The sequence below is a fragment of the Vidua chalybeata genome, chromosome 4, assembly GCF_026979565.1.
Source record: "Vidua chalybeata isolate OUT-0048 chromosome 4, bVidCha1 merged haplotype, whole genome shotgun sequence".
Taxonomy (NCBI): domain Eukaryota; kingdom Metazoa; phylum Chordata; class Aves; order Passeriformes; family Viduidae; genus Vidua; species Vidua chalybeata.
The window spans coordinates 60395538-60409484 of record NC_071533.1 but is presented as its reverse complement, the minus strand read 5'-3'; the positions used below and the strand labels follow the sequence as shown (position 1 = coordinate 60409484).

The window sequence follows — 13947 nt, the reverse complement described above, 5'->3', positions numbered from 1 at the left end:
ATTGCTCATTTGATCTCTCTGGATCAGCCTTTCATCCACTTTCAGATGCATGGAGGGGTTGGGGCAGGAGGTGGAAGGCCAAAAACCAGGGTAAGTCAGGCAGTGCCATATGAGACAGGGGATACTGTTATGCCTCCGTAGAAAGAGTGTGTAATCATTTTAACTACTTAGTAAAAATTATTTGCATGTAGTTATTAATACTCTTGGTTATTATATTTAGCATAACAGTACCAACATGCTATTAATATGGTCTTTGCTGGCATAAATCAGCTGGGAGCAGACACCCATACTAAAATCACTTGATGCTTTAAAGCAACACCAACAATTTTTAAATGGATTTCTGTGAAATAAAGGTATCTCTTATAACTGGTCACAAAGAAACTAGCAATATGCTAAAGCAGAAAACTGGCATGAATCAGATCAGCTTTGTGGGTGGAGACCTGAGATAACCTTGAATATAAAGCTCTGCTTTAGTTTTTCAGCATCTTCTGCTTCAGTGTCTGAATGTCTAAAAATGATTCATGATTGAAATTTCAATACTGAGATGTGGGGGAAGGAAGGAAGAAAGGAAGGAAACAAAGCACTAAGTTTTATTACCCATCAATAGGATGCTAAATTATGGAGATGAGGGATATGTAGCATTTTAATACATGTCATGACCCCTAAAACCTGCTTTTCCTAAAAGGTTATGTAAAGGGATTATTGAAGAAAACCAAGAAGGGAAAAGCAGGAACACGAACAGGTGATGGCAGCTGATTTACACAGGAGTGCAACCAGAGTTTTCTGGTGTCTGTGGTGTACACAGCACAATAGCTGGTTTTCTTATTGTTTGCTTCTCTGTCTAAAAACAGAGACCTAGACAAGTGTAGATATGATCTAGACACAAAGGAGTGTATGACAAATTTAGAAGAAGGACTTATTAATTCTTCTAGAAAGAATTTCAAACAATATTATCTAAATCATATTTTTTTTTACACTGGTTTAAAGGTTTTCCTGAATCCTCTCCCACTTCATTGTCATTTAGCTGCAACCAACAGAAGAACCATGAAAAATCTCTAAAATCACAATGCCATCACTAGGGCATTGTGGCCTTCTACATGTCTAGATCATATCTACCCTTGCATGAGTGTCTGATTTTAGACAGAGACACAATCAATAAGAAAAGTAACTATTGTGCTGTGTATGTCACAAACACACATTTAAGATGGCCTTGATTTAGGTTATCTTTAGCCACTAGTTTTGTTACCTAATGCAAGACGGTCAGCCAAGCTGTCTATAGGTCACATGGTCCATCTCCCACTATTGACCAGACATGTAAATTCTAAATTATCTAGGGCTTCTGAGATGAGTTTTCCTTGGCTAAACAAAAGATTTCATATAAGCTCATTCCTACAATGTTTCAATAACAAGAGAGAGAAGATGAAAGAAAGGGACAAGAGGTGACTTCATCTACTCACTTGAAAACTGTAAGGAAAAAGCAATTCCCTGCTGACGTCAGTGAGGCTGTCCCAGCCATTGGGAATTGAAGGAGTGAGGGTGTGATGGGCACCTTCTGGTATTTCACCTCAGTGAGGAAGAGAGAGCACATCAGGCCCACAATAAAAGATTGTATCTGTACCAGTGGCAGGAACTGGAGCACCTGATGGGACATCATGCACCTTGGAGTGTTCCCTGTGTCTCTTTCCCAATACAGTCTGTTTTACTTTATTTGTAGTTTATATACTCTGTATATAAATTCTCAGTATATTTCCATACCAGCTTCATTTATTAGCAGTATCTTATCTGGTATTTCAAATAACTTTTTCTGTAGCTAAACAGAAGTAAAATTAATTTGTTCTTGTAGAGAGAGAACTCCGTTCAGAAGTTGAAAGGCTTGTTCTCTGTGTATTTGTGTCTTGTGGTATCTAATTCTTTGTTAAGTGCATGACTGAAATTTAAATACCCTTTGTGCCTAGAATTTATGAATCACTTTCTTCTTTCATCTTTGCTGGCTCATAAGCATTCAGCAGGTGTTCAGAGCTTTATGGTTTGCATGGTGCTTCTTTTTTGACTGGTTTTGATATGTTTTCTGATTTACTTCTCTTACGTAGCTCATTGCTCAGTTCCTGTAATTTTTCCTCGGAATAATGTGGGCTAGCACTTGTTTAAAGAACATAATACAATGCCATGGAAGAGACATGGGAACACAAACTAAGGAAATTCAGTGGATGAGCCTCTTGATCTGCTATGATCTTTGATACTGCTTATGAATTGTAGCTGTATGATGGTTACATTTTCCCTAGTTCATCTGCTTCAGACCCTACTACATTTTTTCTTCATCTACACACACTTGCCAGAAAGTAAAAGACTATTAGTATGAGCAGAAATTTGTAAAGAACTGTGTTTCATTTAGTATATCCAGCTAAATCTCAGGTAGGCACTATCCTGCCTGTGACACCTGTGAAAATCTAGGGCAAATTTTCCATCTCCAAGTAATTTTCAAAACTATTTACTGCTTACACACTAAATGGAAAATATTATGAAGGGCACCCTTTTAAGTAGAGTTTGTTCTTTTGCTGTATGCTGTCACAAGTGAGACAGGGAAGGCCCATTTTAAAACATGTCTAATCATTTTGATGTAGTATCTTATTTCACCAGACTGTCCAACAACTTGGCAGACTCAATGATAATGAACAAACAGGTCCAGTTCTGAGCACAGAGTAACTCTTGTCTAGCTGGTAGCAGCAAAACAACCTCACCCTGCAGTGGAACATCTGGCAGAGGAAAATGCAATGCTCAATTTGCCACCATTTTCCATTAGCTTTGGCCCACCCTGCACTGCTATTGAGTTACTCAGAGCTGGAATAACTCCTGGTGCTATTCTCCATTGGAAACAGAACTTGAAGGAATGGAAAACAGACTGGTGATCACACAACACAGACCTGCCAAGCCAGGCTGATTCCAGTCATATTGTGCTCAAAAAAAAAATTTTATGTACACTTATATATGTACACATACACACACAAACAGTTTTGCATTAAGTAAACCCCACTAAAATAAAAGTGTCCTGGGCACACTGATCAAACAGCTAGTCCAGTATCCTAAAATTGTGCTGGAAGGTTACTGCAATTTCCATTCCAGACATCTGCCACATCCAGCCTCCTCTCTACACAGATGAAAACCAATGGAGCTAGATATGATGAAAAGTTGTGAGGGCAATGCAGTTACCACTTGCCCCTTAGAAAGAGAAAATGTGATTTTTTTTTTTTCAGCATAAGCGTGTTAGCAGGGCAGCAGCCAGAGCATTGCAGGGCCAGTGCTGCTCTGAGCCCAGGCTGTAGCTGCAAGAGCATCCTGGAAGGGATAACATTGGAGCTACTGCCGGAAGAACTCACTGAATGGAAAAAGGCAGCCTACTTTGGTCAGGAGGCAGGTGGTTTTATTGAAATGTATGAACAGTAACATTTGTGAAAGGAGGAGATTGAGTTACTCATGGCTGAAATAAGTTTATTCAGCCTTTGATGAGAAAACTTTTGTCCAATACATTATTCACGGGCATTATACAACCAGTTCTGGAAGCAAAGCGTTTAGTCATACCATCTTGAAAAGGCAGAATTCCGGATTTGATCCAAAATTTGAGAATGTTTGAGATTATGTATACTGTAAGAAACCTTTCTGGTTGTACTGGGATCCAAGGGTCTATAAGAAATGCCACTCATCCAGCTTTAAAAGAATAATTTTTTTCATGTGAGAAATGTGGATAAAATATAATTACAGCAAGGCTGTGAGAAACTAAGGGGTTTTGGTGTAACTCTTACTTGTGACTAGCAATCTCAATATTAAGTTAGCTGTTGTATAAGTGAAAGATTTACTCAGAATAGCCTTCAAATAATTGCTTGAAACTTAGATATTTTCTTTTTAAAGTTTTTATAATTCTGGATGAACATCCATGCAAATGCAAACATTTACAATAGAGCTGCAAGACACAGAGAAGCATTCATTATTGCACCATAATAAATAAACCCACTATCACAGAATTATGCATGACAAATATGAATTTTATACACATGGATGTATTAATAAAAATTGCAAGTTTCATAAATACACCAGAACAGTAGTGGGTTTTACTCTATTTATGGCTAAATTTGTCCCTGCAGTAACAATAGTCCTATTGCTGAAATGATTGCCACATTCAATTACATGCCACTGACTACATCAACAAACACAAAGGCATTGCAAGACATGTCCACGTGGAATGGGCAGAGTACTGATCTCTGCACTTCTGCATCCATTCATATGTGCCTGGGAATTCCTGTCCCTTCAGCACCATCTCCTTTTCTAGCAAACTCCTGGGCTGCAGGTTAACCTAGAAAAACCCATTCTGTCATCTTGCTGGATGCAATAGTAATGGAAACCTGAACACATTGCATACACAACGGTATATTAGGAGGAATGAAACTCCTGATTCACACCCCATATGTTCAGTTCTTTATGATACTGCAGTTTGAAAACCCATACTCAGTCTGATAAATCGTTCGACTATTCTTTCTTTGTAGCCAGGCCAACACTGAGGAGATGCTGTCTCTCAGAGGCTCTCTCAATGATTCTCTGACTTACTAACATTTTTTTTTCCTCTTTGCTGCCAACACATTCATTTTAAAATGAAAGATCTAATACAGTTTTATAGGTAAGCATGTGAATGCTGACTGGAAGCACTTGGTAACAATGATATTGCTGAGGCCTGCTACCACAAGGTATAAACACCTAGCAGATCACTGATTTCATCTCCAAATGAGATGGTGTGTTTGCAATGATAAAGGAATGACTAGATGTGTCCTTACTGTGCATCACTGCTGGCTCTGCTCCTGCAACAAATTAAGTCAGCACTGTGCTCTTGATGCCAGACACGGTACAGAGATTTAAGGCAGCTGAAGACCCATCCCACAGACTGCTGTTCCAGGTGTTGGTGAGACAGAAGGCAGAATGTTCTGGGTCTCACCTGGCTAAATAACATGCTCTTGGGTGTGTGGATCATTTGGGATTTTGCTGTAACTTGTGAGAAGATGAGAGGCAAAAGACTTCTCATGCCGCAGTTGTGTCATTTGGGCAGTGAGCAGTGAAGTGGGACAGACACACTCAGATCTCAGGACTGCCAGCTTCAAAATAAACATCTCTTCCATAACACAGCAGAGTCCTGAACCAGATCCCTAGACAACAATCCTAGCTAACCAGTCAGTGACATTCACCACAGGCTGAGAAAGCACTATTTTTTCCAATCTCTTTCTGTCGAAACTTTTGGTGCAGAGTTAAATTAAAATCCACACCCAGAACTTGTTCCCAAATGGAGCCAACAACCAGCTCTGGTTAGCCATGCCTTCCCCCACCTCAGTGCAAATCAGCAAGTGTTGAATGACTATGACTCAAAAAAAAAAAAAAAAGTCAAGTGTTCATTTGACTAAGTAATACAAAAGAGATCAAAGTGTCAAGCCCAGGTTGATAGACATGGCTGGCATTGTCACAAAAAGCCATAAACAGCCACAATGACTTCAATCCAGTCCTTAATTCTTTCAAGATATCTGTCACCTTTCTCAGACTTTTCTGTGATACATTTTTAAGCTACAGACTTCTAGCAAAATACAAGTTTTGATTGCGAACTGGATTATCTCATTAATATTTCGTCAGCCTATTTGCATAAAAGATCTCATCAGTTTGTTTTCCACCAAGAACATTCCTTAAGGCATTAGAAACAAAGGTCAGGTATAATTCTGAGCTCCATTTTTCAAATACTGAAAAAATTAAATTTAAGCAAAATGCAAGGAAATATACTAAAATAGTAACAGCGTACTAAATAATTTTCTTGCAATATTTGCATGTTTTATTATATTTGGAGTTCTAACTGCAAGCAAAGCAAATGTTGCAATGTTTACTGGAATTTTGTCTTGCACAGTTTCAGTAACACGAAATGCATCTCTACTCAGATAGATTTCATGCTGACCATTCCTCCTCTGAAAGTCAGACAATACTTTTTATTGTCTCTTTATTGCAAAATCATGAGGTAGCTCCGGCAAGTGGATGAGGTGCAAACTCTCATTAACATATTTGAAGGAATTTGTTTGTACTGGACTTTGGGAGATCAATGGCACAGCTTAGTTTAGTTTGTTCTCTGAAAGTCACATCCAGATTTTGCATACACAAAACTGTATTTTTGCATTCATACCACTCTAAATCAGAAAAGATAACCATGAATTTAGCCTAAAAAAAAGAGTAAAAGATAGTTCAAGCCCATAATTTTAGAATTTCATAGTTACTGTGTTGACATAAAAATAGAAGTTATCCCTGCTGCTTCAGTTAAATGCTAAAATGTTTAAGGAAAACAGACCCTGATTCCTGACACATTTTTGAAAATGAATACTATCTTTGCTTCTGTATGGCAGAAAACCTAGCAGATTGCTGTAATATAAAAGGTACAAAAAGGATGCATCATCTATCATTGTTCCAATTGATTTGCACTATTATTCCTACTTCCCCACCTCTCTTCCTCCTGACCTTCATGCAGATGCTGCCAGTAAACAAATTATTCTCAGCGTTAGGTTCTATAACTGTTCCCTGACCTTGTTGTGGGAAGTTCTTGTACTGGATTACAACATTTCCATAAATGTTCCCTGATGTTGTTGGGGAAGCTCTGGTATGGAATTACAACATTTTTGTGTTCAGCAACACTGGGGCACTGGAGAATTAAAAATAAATTAAAAGCAATCAAGAGGCTATTATGGGTTGTATTTAGTGTTTGAAGACCATAGTGAAAAATGTACATAGTATGAAATCAGAAGGAGAAAAGGGCAGTATGAGAAGGATACAACGCTACTGAATGGCTGTGGACTGAAAGAAGGCACTTAAAAAGAAAACTTTTCCGACCCAAATTCCACCCTCGAATAGCAATGGGAATTTTACAGGGGTTTTGAATAAACAGAACTATAAAATCAGATATATTATAAGGTTCCTCTGCCCTGCCAAAAGCAAGCAGCTCACTCCTCAAATGAAATTCACTCACCTGTGAATGATGTGGTATCTCTGCAAATAATCCAAGGAAAGTGCCAGCTCACAAATGTACAGTTTAACAGTTCCCTCACTGAAGTGCACGTTCTGCTGCAAATGGTAACGCAGGTCACCTCCAAGTAAGAGATCAACCACCATGAACATGTCTTCTTCATCTTGAAAGGAATACCTGGAAGAAAGAGGTACAGCTGAGATATCAGGGCAGATGATGCAGTCACAGCCGTGCCTTGGGGTGGCTCTCATTAAGGAGATCCTGGTAAGTCCCTGATTTGCTCAAAAGGCATGCACAGGAAGGCATTCTCACTGCTGAGGTCCAGTCCTCCAAACAAGCTTCGATTGTGGTGGGACTCTGAATGTTTAAGTGTCATGCTTTAACCCCAGCAACAGCTAAGTGCCATGCAGATGCTCTCTCACTCCTCTTTCCCCCAGTGAGTTGGGGAGGAGAATCAGAAAAAAGTAAAAACTTGTGGGTTAAGATAAGAACAGTTTAGTAATTGAAAAAAAGGAAAATATAATAATAGTACTAACACCTGAATGTTGATAAAACAGAATTTAAAATGCCTTTAAGATTTTACATTCTTAAATAACCATATACTCATTCAGATGACAAAACAGCTTATAAAGTAGTACCGATAAAATGGAAGGCTTTGAAGCACACTTGGTATTTACACACATATAACTCTAGTTCAGTGCTTATGGAAAGTATCCTGGCAGCATTGAGAGCTGCTGTCTCAGGGGTATTTTCAGGATTCAATAAATATACACAATGTTCTATTAGCTGAGTATTTTTTACAGCTTGCAGCGTAGGTCCAAATTCAATAGGGACTAAAACTGCAATTTTACTGCCCAACAATACATATTTTTTTCAGTCAGCAACCTATACCTTATAAAATTACAGAGTTTTCATGGTTACTGACTGAATTCTTCTGGACCCTTTCCCAGAACTGCCTGCTGAGCACTCTGAGGACCAAATTTTGATGTGATTTAAATCCTGTAAATCCAAAGGTGTAGCCAGTCAATGTACAGTATATATATATACATATATAGTGTTTGTGCAAGCAGGAATTTCCATGTGTTTTTACTTACCTTGGCTATGCTGCCATTGCTCTGTTTTTTTGTGGTCTGAGTGAACCAACAGAAACTCTCTGGATTTTGTTTCTAAATGCAATTGTATAAGATACAGTTTTCCCAAATGGGGAATGGTAAATACTTTTATTTCTGATGTGAAATCACTCTTTTCTTAGAAATTGTTTTAGAATTAATTTTGATGTGAAGTTATATTATCTTATACCAGATATACATGGACTACTGAGAGGTGATCCACAATGATAATGCCTCTTCCAGCACCTTTCCTCCCATAAGGTGTGTAATATATGTTGGCTACAGATGTAATTCTGTTCTCCTGAGCTATAAAATTTATGCCAAGAAAATGAAAAAGAGAGGGCTTCCAGAAAATCTGTGCACACCCTCTCCCCAGAGGCAGCAAAGTCTATATTAGATTATTTTAATTGACAGTTACGTACAGTTTCACTTTCATTCCCAGGCTTGCACTTACTAAAATGAGGCACTGCTTAGGGGTTGTCACAGATGGTTCATTTTGAATTGAATGCTTCTTATTCTTTCTGAACACAGTTCTGAGAAGTGACTTTCTCTCATACTCTGCTCCTCTGTTGCATTTCTGTGTGACTGCCAAATGCCAGGAGGGGAAAGTCATTTTATTTGCATTAAGCTTACTTCTCAATAAGTCAAACCTCTGAAGCAAAATGGCAAAGTAGGTGGCACATGGTGTCTGCTTACCCCTAGAGAGGCAGAATTTTGTAACACACAAACATATAAACAGGATAACAAAACAGAAGGCTTCAAATATATTCAAATTTCTCCAAGTATTGTGCATTACTGAGCCTGGAGCAATTGCAGAAACAAAGCTTAAATGTGTAGTTACATTTAAGATTTTTTTTTCTTTTTTGACACTGTTATTTTAGGTGAAGAAATTGCAGCATTGAACGGTGGTAAAATCATCATCATAGAATGGTTTTGGTTGGAAGGGGTCTTAAAAATCATCTACTTCCAACCCTCCTGCCATGTGTAGGGACACCTTGCACACATTAGACCAGGTTGCTCAAAACCCTATCCAACCTGGCCTTGAACACTTCCAAGGACAGGGCAGCCACAGTTGCTCTGGGCAACCTGTTCCAGTGCCTCGCCAACCTCTGAAAAGTGTTCATTTTTCCCTTCAGTTACCACTTGAGTAAGGTGCAGATTTTATTTCTTTCTTTTTTATATTATTAAAATAATTTTTGAAACAAAATTGCAGATTGAAAACTCTACTTAAATGGTAAGCGAAATATTGTGTCTTGTCTGGGACTATAGAGCACTCTTGGTGTCTAAGGTCATATGATGACATGTCAGTAGAAATGATACTAATGCACCTCTAGTTTTGAGATGTAAATGTCCTTATTTATTTTTTTGGGCAGAATGTGAAAGCAGGGTAAAGAGTAACTGCTGTGAACTTGCTTTTAAATCCAATTTTTATTCCCTTTTTTTTAATTATGAGTATGTTTCAAGGCGAATGTTCAGTCTAAACAAAAGACCCATGAGAACCATCCATGGAATGTGCAACCTTGTTCACATCCAGATAAATGCTAACTCTTGGTGGAACATGATTTTCACTTCAAACATGTTTTTAGCCTGATGAACTCTGGTTTTCTGTGCTTGGGGGTGGGGAATGGTGGTCCTTTGTCACCTGCCAGGCAAGCTCTTGTGCATTTGTAATTATTAATGATTTGAAAGAGAGATCAAACAAAGCTTTCCTACTCAGGGTTCAACCAACCTGCACCCATTCACTGCCTTGGGACTCTCAAAGCATCTCTGGGAATCCAGGCTGGGATGACAACAGATGGGTTTTGTCCAGGGGCTGTCAGATCTGCTAGTGAATCAATCTCCTGCTACTAAGCCTTGCCTCTCAGGTAAACACATGAACTGCAATCCCTAAGGACAGAGCCACAAGGCAGAACACTACAGCCTTCCAGAAGTGGCTGTACCTCTAGAACGAAATACTTTGAACCCAAACACAAAACTCAACTAAACAAAACCCTCAACAAAACCAAAAATACCCCCAACAACACCAAAACTAAACTGGGAGACATTCAGAAGTAAGGCTAATGTTTGCACTAGGCAGCCTTCCCACATAGGACACTTCTCAGATTTGTCTGGGCCATCTTGACTAGATCATGATTTCCTAAGAAAGGTTGGAGCAGATGATCCTTGAGATGCTTCTACCCTTTTATTCTATGATTCTGTGATCTTTCATGACCTGTGGAGTGAACACAAGTCAGTTTTATTTAGATGTTGAATGATGTACACCAAGACATGGTGGTTGTGAAGCTCCCTATATCCTCTCTGATATTCTGCTCTTGCACTCAGAGTTATTACTTTTCTTTTGTACTGATATGTGTCTCTGGTAACTCTGCTAACCCTGCCAGAAGTGTTGTGTCTACTGCTTTAGTTAAGACAAAAGCTGTATAGGCACAGTCTGAAGGAACATGTGCATGGACATGTTCAGTATATCTGCAGATTTTTCACCCCCTCTAAATTCTATCACACCTGACTCACCTCATTATGCTACTCTTACACCCATTCTCATGGGTAATGGTGTCTTCCCCACACAGTTGATCCAGTTGGGTCAAACCTTCATGGGTTTGGTTCTCTCTCTGGATCAGACCACAGTGTGATTAAGACCACTCCAAGACATTTTCTGCAGAGAAAGAAATTCATCCTAGTGAAACTATGTGTCTTTGACCTAGAGGACAGCTTGGGCATGGCAAACAGGAGAAGGTCTCTGGAGCTGACATTGGACAGGCACTCCACTAAGCAGATCTTGCAGCTACCAATTTCTAAGCTACTGAATGCAGAGCAGGAGTTTCTCCAGTTCCTGCTGTGCAGCTGGGTAACAAATGGTATTGTTTTCCTCCTACCCTCCTTTAAGGACTAACAGAACTTTGTGTACCAGCTTAGACAAGTTTGGTTTGTCATGGTCACAAGCAATCTAGTCCTATGCCTCTCTCCCTCACACAAATCCAGTATTCTGTCTTTACATAAAAAATGAAATATTACCTTTATCTTTTTTTCTATTGCAGTGTTTTAAGAAAAAAGAGCTTTTGATATATTGGTCTAAGAATTGAAATAGACAAGTCAAATATTGGCCATGGGAGAAAGGAATCTTTGAAAAAGTTGCTGCTGGCTCGGGAGGGGCTGCTGGCAAGTCAGACCAGTGGAGATTAGTTTTCAAGCAAACACTGTAATTTTATTTTTGTAAGCTTTTTATCTGCTCAAAGGGAAATAACATAGAAAAGGTTTAATTGGTTTTTGAAATAATCCTTTGTTTGGGATTTTTATGTTAACCAGGTAGCTGAAAAATGAATTGACACATTGTAACTTATGTTGAATATTAATCAATTGATATTGAATACCGATAATACATTATTAGTTACCCTAAAAACAACATTTTAATCCTCCTTGAAATGAAAGAGCAAATGACTTGAAGTAATAGTTCTTGTTTGTTTCTTAAGTAGTGTCATTCTCCAGTTATAGGAAAACTGTTCTAAATACAGACCCAGCCTCTGTTTTCACTTGGCCAAAGAAAAGTTTGAATGTATTATAATCATCTTTGTCCAAATTAAGATAAAATAACAAAGCCCATAGCAAATAGGGAATTGAATTGATTATCTTCAGACTGGAAGATAAAATGTTATTGAACATAGTCCTTAATGGAAACACATTTAAACAAAGTACTTTTAGAATACGTTATATCTGTTTCCACATTTACATCTGTATATTTGTTTTAATAATATCTAATTTTTGTATTTATATAATATTTTTATTTATTATTTGTAACTCTGTCTTCACAAAAGCAATTACAGATGAATTATTAAGATCATTCCCCCCCGCTTTAATTCCTTCTTTTTAGTTAACTGGGGTAATTTTTCATTTAAATCCTTCCAGTTGAAGCACCCAGTATTCATATATCTTGTTTCATATGAACTACCTGGGGAAAATGACATAGTGATGGATATTTTACATATGATTTAAATGAAAGGTTAGAAACAGATTAGAAAAATTTCATCATTAAGACTAAACCTAACTTCATAATCTTGAGGTAATCAGTTAAAGCAAGATTGCACAGTTCATATGACAAATGATTGATCCTTGGTGTCTCCTAACTACAAAATTTAAGAAGAATCATTTTCCAGTTTTCCTGTGGTAACATTAAAGGGACATGGTAATTTTTTCAATGACATAAACCCCCCACTAGTAACTGTAGATTTTCCCAGTGTAGATATAGATGCCATTTCTTGTTATGGTTACCTTGCTTTTTTTTCTTACTAGTCCAATTTGTGTAACTATATTATAGAATACTCCTCACCCACTGTAAAGCAGCAACAGGTTTAACCAAGATTTCCTGCACTGAAAAAGAACAGGTCACTTAAAGGCCTGAATAACTTGACATTTGCCAAAGAACAGTTAGAGAAATTTTGCATTTTGTTTTTTCATGTTTAGCTCATTGCCGCTCGCTGCCTGCCCATGGCGTGGTCGTGTAACGTGTATCTCGACTGAGCCAAATGCTGACAGTGCATCTAAGAAAAATAACAGTCCAGAGCTCTTTTGTATGGGTATAGTGGAATAAAATATAGACATAATATAAGGTGGTATAAATATAGGATATAATATAGGTGCCAAAAATAGCAACTTTCATCATTACAAATTTCCCCATACTGAGAAGGTGTGCTGAAAACTGTTACACCCACTGTGACTGCAAATAGCAAATACTTACCTTTGAATTACATTTTTCATAACATGAAGTGTCCAAGCTAACCAAATTAATGTTTTTGTTGAAGTTTGTATGTTCTGCCTCAAGAGACAAAGCCTCAAGATTTATTAACAAATATGCAAGTATTTTGAAAGCATGTTGGAAATGTTCCTTCATAATGTTTGTTTTGTTTACATTTCTATAGATTTCTTTGTTATTTTGGAAAATGGATAAACATTAGTTATTGGAATTTGAGATTTGTGCTTGCAAAGTCTTTAATAGAAGTTCATTGTTGGAAAGAAAAGGAAATATGCCTGTTTCCAAACTCAAAAAGACAAGAGTCATTTCTACAAATGTTATTAAAAACAAAGGACAATTGCTTCCTTTATTCTACCTATATTTCTTTATAAAGATATGAAAATATTTTTCAATATTCTCTAAGAAAACTTTTGAGAACAGGGAATTTCTTCTATAAGGAATTAGGTTTTTCATGCTTATACCTTCTCAAATTCTTTTTAGTACAGAAGTGACCAAATAAAACCCGTGAGAAAAATGCCTAAATAAAAGTAGCCTGAAATAAAGTTGAAAGATTACTAGAATTTGTTTCAACAAAGATAGTAAGAGACTTATTAGCATAGTAAATATTTACCATTAGCTCCCATACAGGCAAGGATTATTGATTAGAGACAGTTTAGTATTTATCCTCACATAGAAGAAAATTTTCTCCCTCGAGGAGTTTGTGAATACCACAAATCCCCTTTGATCTGGGAAAGAGCTGATCATCATCTGAACATGAGCTAGTAATGTGCACTTGCAGCCCCGAAAGCCAAATGTGTCCTGGGCTGCATCCAAAGCAGTGTGGGCAGCAGGGCAGGGAGGGGATTCTGCCCCTCTGCTCTGCTCTGCTGAGACCCCACCTGCAGGGCTGCATCCAGCTCTGGGGCCTCCAGCACAGGAAGGACATGGACCTGCTGGAGCAAGTCCAGAGGAGGCCACCAAGATGATCAGAGGGACAGAGCCCCTCTTCTGCAAGGAAATGCCGAGAGGATTGGGATTGTTCAGCCTGGAAAAGAAAAGGCTTTGGGGTGACCTAACCGGGGCCTTCC

At 38.1% G+C, this 13947-nt stretch overlaps 1 protein-coding gene across 3 annotated transcripts in view; it reads right to left on the bottom strand.

The window, feature by feature from the left end:
* Positions 1-13947, bottom strand: part of STK32B (serine/threonine kinase 32B) — a 160131-nt gene that overhangs the window by 67332 nt on the left and 78852 nt on the right. For all 3 annotated transcript variants that reach the window (XM_053941695.1, XM_053941694.1, XM_053941693.1), the window contains exon 4: positions 7031-7204. In XM_053941695.1, coding sequence (XP_053797670.1) covers positions 7031-7204 — 174 coding nt within the window. The remainder of the gene's footprint in view (positions 1-7030; positions 7205-13947) is intronic.